Source organism: Notechis scutatus, chromosome 4, assembly GCF_049901735.1.
Source record: "Notechis scutatus isolate UNSWTSFEM ecotype Mainland chromosome 4, rNotScu1.2, whole genome shotgun sequence".
Taxonomy (NCBI): Eukaryota; Metazoa; Chordata; class Lepidosauria; order Squamata; family Elapidae; genus Notechis; species Notechis scutatus.
Window position 1 is genome coordinate 128,168,241 of NC_142012.1, and position 11,342 is coordinate 128,179,582.

Genomic DNA, 11,342 nt, shown 5'->3' on the forward strand with positions numbered 1-11,342 from the left:
TTTGAGATATGAATAACACTAGAAACACTTAACATTTATAAAGATATTTCTGTACCAGAATGCTGGATTGATGAAATAAGGTATAAAAATTATGATATACATATGCAGGTGCTTGAAAATAATGATCACCCACTAAAAAATATTAAAACTGACTTACAATTAATTTCTTGCTGTTTCCTTGCCACTATAAAATAAAGATTTCAGTGACTTCGACTTAATGAAACTTGGATGCCTTCTAAAATAACACGAAACATGCCTTTACACACTTTTCACCTGTGAATATGCTTACCATTGTGCTTAAATTAGGAAATAACTTTCTTAAAATCAAGCTGAGTTCCATGTTTGCAAAGAATACTCTGGGATCTCCAACCTTGCAACTTTAAGACTTTGGATTCTTCCCTTTTTTTCCACCGCTCTGCTGGCTGAGATCGGGAGTTAAGTCCTATGGTATACTGGCAATGAATCAGAGGTGGTATTCAGCAGATTCTGACCAGTTCTGGAGAACCGGTAGTGGAAATTTTGAGTAGTTTGGAGAACCAGCAAATCCCACCTCTGACTGGAGATTTTATAGTATCCTTCCCCTGCCACGCCCACAGAACGGTAGTAAAAAAAATTAGAATTCCACCACTGCAATGAACAATAGAAAGTAGAAGGGGTAATTGTAAAGCTTAAATGCATATTTTTTTTAAAAAAAATAATTCCACTTAAATTAAGAAAATGGCTAGTCTTCACTTCTCTGGTTTATTTTCTGTGAATGCATGTGTATACAGATTCATTATTTCTTAACATTTTCAGCAAAGGAAATTTTTGCATTTTTTGAGGGGTAATTTAATAGATGACTAATTCCTCTAGCTTTTGCCAATTTATCCAGAGAACTGTATTAAATTGTACCTTATTCCCATTTGCAATCTGGGGATAAATCTGCAAGTTCATAGTGAACTTTTCATAGGGAAATAGTTTTATTGCTTCAAATAGGATTGCCGTATTGCTCACTTATTTCCTACTTTTTAAAGGTATGCAGGAAAAGCTTTCACTTTCAAAGAACAAGACTTTCGTAACTCATACTGAAGAGTTCACGCATGTAGTGCCACAGGTGACTGGATTCATGGTAAGCCATAAACAATGGGTTTTTTAAAAAAAACTACTGCCACCCTTCATGTGACACTCAAAACACAAAATCCTGCATAGTGAGTCTAGGTTCATAATTAGTGAGCTGGGAACCTTGTCTCTTATGACTTGTGGATGTCAACTCCCAGAATTCCTGAGCCAGCCATTCTCAGGAATTCTGGGAGTTGAAGTCCATAAGTCATAAAAGGGCCAAGGTTCCCCACCCCTGGCTTAGAGTGATGCAGGATTTCATCATAGGCTAAAATTGTAGAGCAGTTGCATTTCACAATGGAAATACTTGTCTAATAATGTGTCTATATGTGGGCGTATGCATAGGATATGCATAAGAACAATACACCATCAATATTTTTCTGACCAATATTTTTAAACAAGTTGCTAATCCAGTCCCTGTAAACACTAAATACAAATAATGATGGATATATTGGCATTGTTCTAGTTCGTTTCATAATTACTGACTTCCCATTTCATGGGAAGGATTGAAATTTAAATAGCCTGTTCCAATTAAAATTCTAAACCACAGTTCGAAGGGAGACTTCCAAATGTAATCTTTTTCTTGCGACTGAGTGTTACAAAAGATACACGTGCTGAATAGTTTTCAGACGGCTCTTTTTTTCTTTTCCTACAACCGTACAGCCTAGTTCAAACCCCCTTTAGGTTAATAAGCCAATATTACGTCCACACCCAGTTCCCCAGCATTTTTTTTTTTAAAAAAATAGGGTAACTGGCCCCGCCTCTTCCTCCTCCCGCGCTCTAAGTGGCCACGCCCCCACCTCGTAACATTCTCTAGGAACCACAGAGCTCCCACTTCAGACGATCGTGACGCACCTTCGGCGCCATCACCTCCCCCACCCCATGGAGCGCGCTCCCGACGAGCCAAGCATCGTTCGGGAGCGCGCGCCGAGAACGTGCATGCCCCACGTGACCCGCTCAGGGCCAACAGGAAGCAGGAAAGCACTGGGCGCGAAGCGCGTTCACGCGAGCAGTTGCTGCAGGCGGGAGAGGCGAGCGAGGAGGGAAGCGGGGCTCAGAGCAGAGCGCGTGCAGACTCGCTCCCCGAGAGGTCTCTGCCTGACGCGTCGCCATGTCCGAGGAGAAACCTAAGGTAAGTTGGGTCGTCCTCGCTCCGCACAGTTTCGCTCTTCGTTAGATGTCTTGTCTCGCCTCCCTCCCACCGGAGGCCCAGGCCTCTCGGGAGTCTGCGGGTGGGTTATCGCCTCAAGGGGGGCTCTTGGGCTTCCGTGCTGCCGCGGCCGCGCTCGCCGCCTTGGAGAGCGGAGAGCAGGGCTCCTGCTGATAGGAAAACCCAGCTCACTCCCCCATCTTGGGCCCAGGGATGAGTGTTCCCCGCCCCGGTTGTGAGCGACAAACCGGACCCGCCTCACCCGGAAGGAGGGCACTGCGAGGGGCGGCTCGCCTACGCTCTTTCTCCCAGGAGCTCCCGCAGGAATTGAAAGGGTATTTAGGCCGCAGCCGCCTGCTTCTCTTTTAACACCTCTGACACTTTCGGTATCCGGGAGACCCCAGCAGGTAGAAGGGCTCCTTCACAGTGTTCTGGGCTGCGTTATAATACGCCTTCAACGGCGTTCCTCTTGCGTTGAGCTGCCCCCGGAGAACCTCTGCGATGGGGCGGCGTTAGGAGTTGGTTTGGTTTGGCGACAGCAGCGCGAGGTTCTCTCGCTACCGAGTTAGATAGCGCGGGATCTCACCACGTGTTTGGGAGTCTCGGCTTAAGTGAAAGGCCGACCCCGACTTCCTTTCCTCCTCCTCCTTTTGTCTTTTGCGTGCAATTAGTGGAGGTGGATCAGAGTCCTTCCCGAGGTCCCCAAAAGACGTTTTCCTCGCCGGTTGCTACATTTCGTTAGGAACTCGTTTTCCAAAATCGTTCCATGTTTTGGATTATAAACCACATAATCCTAGATATATATGGGGGGACCTCATATCGTTACCTGGAGAACCGGATGAGTGTAATTATTAGAGAGAGAGAGAGATCTTGCTTGCTGTCTTCTGAGTGCTGGTTGGGAAGTAAAACTCCTGAAACTTACAAGAGCTACTAATTTAATTGGAGATACTTTCTATTTACTTCAGTGGGATTTATTTCTAATATAGTATGCATCGATGAATTATGTGTCATCAAGCCAATGTTGACTCTTAGCAACCACTTAGCTAGAACTTCTCCATCTGTTCCTAGGACCTGGTCATTTAACTCTTCTTGTAAAATCATTTCATAACCTTACAATAAAATAATTTGGGTAGAAATGTAGCAAATTCTTTAAATTCTTACTAAGGTACAGTTTCTGGAGTTCAGGTTTTTTTTTCCAAGAATTTGCTTATATATACAATAGTTTTACCTAAAGGCTCCAAGAGTATAAAAAGTTACAGCAAAGTAATGTCAAATAAAAATTAGAGTCAAAGACAAACCACATTAAATAGGGTTGGTACAATTTTTCACCCTAATGTAAATAAAGTTCTCCATCTATTCTTCCTTAACCTGTTGGTATCTTATATTTGTATTAGGTTGCATGAAAATTTTCATGCCTCCTTTTCCCCCCCCATAACATATGCTCTTACTGAGCTATTGAAAGATTTTGTTTGAAAAATGGTCTGGCCATAAATATTTTCTGAAATGCAAGAGTATTTAAAGTTATGAGAAAAATGCCAGAAAACGTGGAACCTGAAAACATCTTAACATTTGCACTGCGAGGGTTAGAAGACAAAGCCCAGCACAGAGAGATCTAACAGGAGGAAGATAGGAAATTTGTGTGTATATATGGACACATACACCCCACTTTAGTAGTGGGGGAAAGTGTATGTGTCCATATGTACTGAAGACATGAGGCTGGAAGAATAAAGCAACATGACCGTAAATATTCCAATTAGCCACATAGTTTTCTCAAGGATGCTTTTTCAAAAGCAAGTGGACTGTTGTTTTTCCTATTTTGCTTCCAAGAAGTACTTATCTATCTATCCCCCCATCATTAGAACTGATGAAGCTTCTTGGATGAGAAGCCAAACATTTTCTTCTTCCTCAAGGAAAAAGCAGTCTGGTTGCCTTTTGAAAAAGCACCTTTGAGAGCACATCATGAAGTTGCAGTATAAGGGAGCACATATTGGTAAATATCAAATGAAAAGTGTTACATATTTTTGCAGGATTCTCTGTAATATTTAACTTCATAAACACTGATACATTTATATTCTGTTTGCAGGAAGGAGTAAAAACAGAAAACGACCATATCAATTTAAAAGTTGCTGGTCAAGATGGATCTGTGGTCCAGTTTAAAATAAAACGCCACACGCCATTAAGTAAATTAATGAAAGCTTATTGTGAGAGACAGGTAATTAAATTAACATTATTAAGACTTAACATTTATACTGAATATATTTTTGTCTGCCCAAGTTCTTGTCTTCCCAGGAGATCTGATGCTGAAATATTTCTCAAGTGCTAATGCAGTGGTGGTATAAAACATATACATTACATAAAATTAGATATACTTGTATTTCCAGCAACAGGTTTTATGTTTTTAAATTGCACCTATTTATACTGTATGCTGTATTCATTTAGTTAATGTATTTTACCTTTCTCATTAGGGAAGAACCAAGAATATCTATATTATAGGATCTGTTTTCATCATTTTTATAATTATTTTTCAATTTATATTACATTATTGCTAACAAGGAATAACTGGATTTAGATGGACCCAACTTACCTTGTCCAATATTATTACCTATCTGGTTTGTGTGTGTTTAGGATAGCTGTCTTTGTACTGAGCAAATTATTTTATATTTGTAATAGGGTGGTTTTGATTGATAAAATAGACATGTATTAAACATACATGCATGAACTTTGTTCCTGACTTACTTATCAAATGCATATGCGTGATCAATCAATTGTTAGTCTTAACAAAATGGGAGGTTTATTTATAACATTTGGGAACCATCCATCACCCTCACAAAGGGACTCTGGTTGCTATCCTTATGCTATATCCACTTTAACATAACCTAAGATTTGTTTTATGCAGATTTATCTATGCAAGCATTTTGTGTGTGTGTGTGTGTGTGTATAATATAGATATTTTTTCCTAGGGTTTGTCAATGAGACAGATTAGATTCAGATTTGATGGGCAACCAATTAATGAAACAGATACACCTGCACAGGTAAGAATCTCATTTCATATGATCAAGTTATTCTGGGTAGTGTACAACAATACTGGAAGTTAACAAAGTTAACAAATAAAATTAAAGACTAAAAGAATAACAGACGAAGGGATGTTAAAAAATAGTGGAGCCACTTCCCCAATTCTATGGGTTCCCCAGGTCTGCTGGCATAGCCAGGTCTTGAGGGACCTCTGAAAGCTCAACAATGATGTGGCCAACCTCACCTTGAAGATTCTACAGTGCAGGTGGCACAGTAGAAAAGGCCTACTGTTTAGAGCTTGCCAAATGTAAATTCCCTAGACAACAGAACACATAATATGCTCTCTCTACTAGATCTGATAGCATGGGCGGATGAAATTGGGAAGAGGTGGTCCTTCAAATAACCCAGCCCAGTGCCATGAAAGCCTTTAAAGGTCAACACCAGTACCTTGAACTGGATTTGTTACCAAACAAATCGGTAACCAATACAACTTGCAAAGCAGAGGTGTGATATATATCTATTAAAACCAAATAATTGCTTGCCCCGCTGCATTTTGTGCCAACTGAAATTTCCTGATACTTTTCAAGAGCAGCCCCATGTAGATTGCATTGCAGTAATGTAACCTAGAGTTTACCAGATGATCATGAGTAGGTCCCCTGCTATAGGAACAAATGCAAATGGCATACAGTATGGACTTGTGCAAAGGTTCTCTAAGTCACAACTGCTACTTGCTCTTCGATCAGGAGTTATGAATCTAGGACAGATCTAGGCATTTTACAGCCCACTGCCCATATCTGGCCTTTGGCTATCTGATCCATGGTGGTGGCAGCGGATGCCATGACAGCATCCCTATTGGTTTGATCCTCCACAACAGTCCAGTTTTGCATGGGGCCTTTTGGAAAAATGAATTGCCCACTCCTGGTCTAAGAGGACCCCCAGATTGCTCCCATGGTCTGTTTGAGGCGGTGTGACACCATCCAGTATCAAAGATAGTAAGGTCTCAGATCCAGAGAGGCTCAAAATCTGAAGCCACTGCATTTTGCCAGAGCTTACTTAAAGATTGTTCTCCTTCCAGACCCTCCATTTCTAAATCATAAAGTTCCTGACTGAATCATTATTAAAAACAATGAAGACTTTCCTATCCAGCTGATGAAATGGGGACAGGAGAGAAGAACAGGAGGAACAGGCATATAATACTAGTAACGAAATAACTGTAGGGCATAATCCTTCATTGATTACAATAAAGCTAATTGGTGTAAATATGAATTGTATTAACTGGGTCTTCCATATCATACAGTTAATAATAATTAGAAATAATAAACATTTTACAGTTAATACCAGTGCAATCCATTACTTGTTTTATTTGTACATATATGTTCTTGTTTGTAAGAAATAATTTTTCATGGTGAGAGCCTCCTCACCTATAAAATTAGTATTAATTATTGTATTTCACTTTGAATATACTTTTTGGAGAGTTCAGAAAATGCCACATGAACATGCTGCTTAGTAAGATTACAACTTTATATATTGCTGATATTTGATAATACATTATATTAAAATATAATTTCCAACTCTACATATGTGGTTGGGGAGAGCATGAATTAAACGTATCAACATATTTGCCTTCATTTGTAAACATATCTAAAAGATTTAAACTATTGTAAGTTGTTTTTAATTGCAGATTTAAAAAGAAAGTATTTTGCAGGATTAAAAAAAACAAGCTGAAGTTAAATTTTAAGAGCTAGTCTTGGAATGGATGAAATATGTTCATTCGGCCCTGTATCAAAATAATTTGAATATGAATATTCTCTGTGTTTAGTGTTGTAGATTTAATTTTTATTTAAATCATTAGCCAGTAGTTGCTTGTAGTCATATTTAACCAAAATTTTGCCAAGTACCAACAGCATAAAACAGTGGTTCTCAACCTTTTCTTCACCAAGGACCCCCTTTAAATAGCTTTTGTGGCCACGGACCCCCAAGATATAACTCAATATTTACATAATCTTCAAGCCTTGGTGAACCCCCTGTGATGACATTGTGGTCCCCCGGCAATTTACAAATCATAGGTTGAGAACCATTGGCATAAAAGTATCTGGGAAAGAAAGGAGATTGTATGAACATCTATTGCATTTTGCTGAACAAGTATCAGTGCATTGCTTTTGACTATAAAGGAATATAATTGAAAATACAATGTTTTTTAAAAATATGGTTAATATTTCAATTTGTTTCTCAAGTTCCTATGAAAGATATGGAGCACCTTTATTAAGATTTTAATATACTTTCCAAGACACACATTAGTGTACACCGAAAAATCAAAACTGGAAAAATATAGGAGATATATTTTATGAAATATTTCCTAATATTTTTTATTTTACATAATATTTAAAATGAACAAGTAGCACATTAATATATATTTGTTATAGTTCCTGTACAAGTTATACAGTACTTTTTTTTTTCTCCAAAGATTTTCCGCTTCTAATTATGAGGTTTTCTTAAATCAGAAGAAATGGGATGTTGAAATAAGGGACAAATGATAAGAGATAACCACTTAAATGGATAAATAAACTTGGGCAACAATCTCTCCCCCCGCCCCCATGTAGTGCTTCTTGATTTTTATGAAAAAACAGCAAGATTTTTGTTTTAATTTTGAAGATCTGTTTTTACTTTACACCCAGTGGGCACGTTAGCAAAGATTATGCAGGAATCAGAGTTATATATAACAGTTTTAAGTAAGTATGACCTTGAAAATGAAGACTATGGATTTGTTTCCTAATTTGTGAGAATGTATTTCAGTATGAATATCTGGGAAATTTCTACAGCATTTAACTGGCCATCTCCCTTATAGAACTGTTGCAAAAAAAATCTAACAAGTTACAAAAATCAAATTATAACATTTTTTTAAACATTTGTCATTTGTGTTTTAACAGTTGGAAATGGAAGATGAAGATACTATTGATGTGTTTCAACAGCAAACTGGTGGCATATGCTAAGTGTCCTTTTCATTTCGGAAGAGGAATACAACATGTCACCCACTTCATCATCTGTCCTTGGATTTGCTATTAAATAGTAAACAAACGAACATGCCGATCATACAGGAATCTTCTCATGTTCTGAGGACACTTATCCAAATCCTTTTCCTGTCCCTGATATTCTGCGTGTGCAAGTTGAAGCTATATCTATGGAAAATAACTTCATAAAAATGGGCCCAGTAAAAAATTAAATTTTCAAATAAGTAATTATTGGTTGTTTACTGTCATCTTGTTCTTCTAAATGGTGACCTAAATACCAACCTACTGTACAATGAACATACTTAGTGCTGCCTTTAGTTGTTACTGTTTTATCACTTAATTATGACACTGTAAATATTGAAATACTTTTTCTTTGTGATAGGATTTTTTTCTCAAAAGATGTTTGAGACAGAAAAGAATTTTATCATAAACAATTATTACTCAAAACTGTTAATGGGGGATATATGAAAAGAACAATACTTGCAGAATGCTGATTATAGTGGCAGTTAAAGGTAATGCAAATGTACATGTGCTTTTTCATAATAAAATAGTATAGAATCAATTTTTAAAGTAATGGAAAGTTACTGAGTTTGTCAGCAATTACACTATTTGCATAAATAATATTCCACATTTACTATAAATTTCACATATCCAGGGTCGAGTACCAGAGTATTTGATAATTTTTACATTGATTGATCGGGATGTTTTAAGAAGCTCTCCTGTGCAATTCTTGTTAATTGTGCAACTCACCCAAAGCATTTCTTCAATGATTTATTGGACAATAAAAGATACATACCATTTTTTGTTAAAAGTTGACCTTATAGGCTCATTGCTTTATAGCCTGATCTGGGATTCAAACAGCTGGGTATTGTATTCTGCCTATCCATTAGGATCTTATGCTTCCTTTGTTGCAACCACTACCTGGGAAACCCAGTGGAGCAGAATGCAATACAAGAGTTGAATTTATCTTCTGATGAGTAAATTAAATCTTAACTTTACAAAACAAGGAATTTCACTATTAGTGCTACTAAATGTGCAAGTATACCATAGGGAAAATATTGAATGTGTAGGACCTGTTTCTCAAATATTTCACATTTAAATGACTGAGTAGTTACATGTGATTTGGATGCATCTAAATTAAATTAAAACTATTTTGTTTACTTTTTGTAAGCTTTTTCATTGCTGCTTGGGAAAGTACATTTCTGCCTTTTATATCTATATTTAACAGAGTACTGGTTTGCAAGAAACCCTTTTGAGAAGATTGCCTGTCTCAAACTATTCCCTATAATTGTAAATGGTCCAGGAAGGGATATTCATTTAAAATTGTTAATTGTTTATTCAATTGTACAATACTTGTCCTTTATTACTGTACACAGTAAACTAATTTGGTACTCTGTCTCTTGGCTTATGTTTAATGCTGCTGAATTTCATATGACTATATTCAAAGCTGTATCACTGAAATGCTGACAATTCATTCATATGCACATCTTTATTAAAATTCTTTTATTGAGAGTGGATTTAATATTTAGGGTATTAATGCATCTAGCAAAGAAATACAATTTCAATAACTGGTCCATCTTGAAGGTTTATATTTGTTATTTTGTAGCAGATGCTCAGGTGTTCCTTGTTCTAGCTCAGTGGTAGTCAACCTGGTCCCCACCGCCCACTAGTGGGCGTTCCAGCTTTCATGGTGGGCGGTAGGGGTTTTGTCCCCTTTTTTATAAATCACCATTACTGTGGGTGGTTAGAGAAAACTTTACTAGTAACAGATGCAAAAGTGGGTGGTAGTTATAAAAAGGTTTACTATTGTTTAGCTTGATCTAATTGGGTAATAGAAATGATTGCTATAAAAAGAAGAGAAATCTTGATAGTGAATTAAAGAGCAAGACCATGTTTTACATTCATTTTTCCAAAAATAGTTGCCCACTAAGTATGCCTAATTTGTTCCTTATGTTCTTAAATTTTATATGTCTAGTCTTTATACATTTTTTGAATTTCATATTTGATGCCATTAAGTTATGGCCTATTCCAAAATTTGCATTTGGAAGTATCTTTGGGTAACTAAATTACATACCTCAATTTTCTATTTTGTATTGGATAATCTATTTGATTCCATCTGGCACTGTTCAAATAAAATGAAATTTAATTTGCACCCCACTTTTCTCTATAGCACAGGTTGACTTCACCGAAGCTAATTCATTTAATCCAATAACCTAGTACTGTAGAGAAAGTTATTTTTTTTCATGGTTGAGAGTTTCAAATTTGGGTTTCCTCACTAACCACCAGGTAATAAAACTTTGTATTAGTTGAAGTAGATATTAGCAATTAAAGAACTTTGCAAAAGTAACTGGAAACTATTATGTTCCTTGGTTGATACTACTTATGAAAGTATTTCTTTTCAGTCTAGTGACTCAGAAAAATGTTAACTATTTAAAGAGCTATGTGAATATCTTCCCATGATGCTCAGTCATTAAACATGAGAAATAGCATTGAAATACTTAATTCCACCTAAATTAAAATCCTCAAAAGCACTAGAAACGTCATAGTTTGTGGTAATATATGAGGGAATTGTTTTGGTATGCATGCAAATTGAAGGCTTTTTTCCTATAATTGACAAAATCTGAGTTAAAATGTAATTGGCTCCTATAATTCATTACTCAATTAGAGGGTACCCAACACAGCGAATGAGTGTGGAGTCATTTTTGGCAAATATTAGATTCGAGAGCAACAGGATTACTTAATACATGAAATATTTGAACTATCATAGTAAATTGCGTGGGCAGGACTAGAAATTAATTTCAAAGACGGGGAAGACTTTAAAAATACGAAACTCCTGTCCTGTGCAGACACGCCTATTGGAGAAACAAATATCTTGTCATATGCTTCCTTATAGAGATAAGTCCATTGTGTAGATGGGTATGTTTAGGATTCACGTTATATCTAATATCAATACAGAAGAGATGAAAATGTTTACTTCACTTTTGCAGTGAAACGTAGAACATTTATATTTCTCAGTCCCAATGCCGGCCTTTGCCCGTAGCAACAAAGTCTATGAAGTTCAGTTACTATGGTTC

The 11,342-nt window shown here is 36.9% G+C and overlaps 1 protein-coding gene across 1 annotated transcript; it reads left to right on the plus strand.

Annotated features, from left to right (window-relative positions):
• The first annotated feature begins 2,101 nt into the window (after positions 1-2,101).
• On the plus strand, positions 2,102-9,664 carry LOC113427263 (small ubiquitin-related modifier 3). The gene is made up of 4 exons (XM_026689767.2): positions 2,102-2,230; positions 4,332-4,460; positions 5,209-5,280; positions 8,188-9,664. Exons 1-4 carry the CDS (start codon positions 2,210-2,212, stop codon positions 8,248-8,250), a joined length of 285 nt encoding a protein of 94 aa, XP_026545552.1. The 5' UTR covers positions 2,102-2,209; the 3' UTR covers positions 8,251-9,664.
• Positions 9,665-11,342: the final 1,678 nt, after the last annotated feature.

Coding starts and splice junctions, on each gene's coding strand:
- LOC113427263 (XM_026689767.2), top strand. CDS start 2,210: ATGTCCGAGGAGAAACCTAAG. Junction 2,231..4,331: donor TGTCCGAGGAGAAACCTAAG/GTAAGTTGGGTC, acceptor TTCTGTTTGCAG/GAAGGAGTAAAAACAGAAAA. Junction 4,461..5,208: donor AAGCTTATTGTGAGAGACAG/GTAATTAAATTA, acceptor ATTTTTTCCTAG/GGTTTGTCAATGAGACAGAT.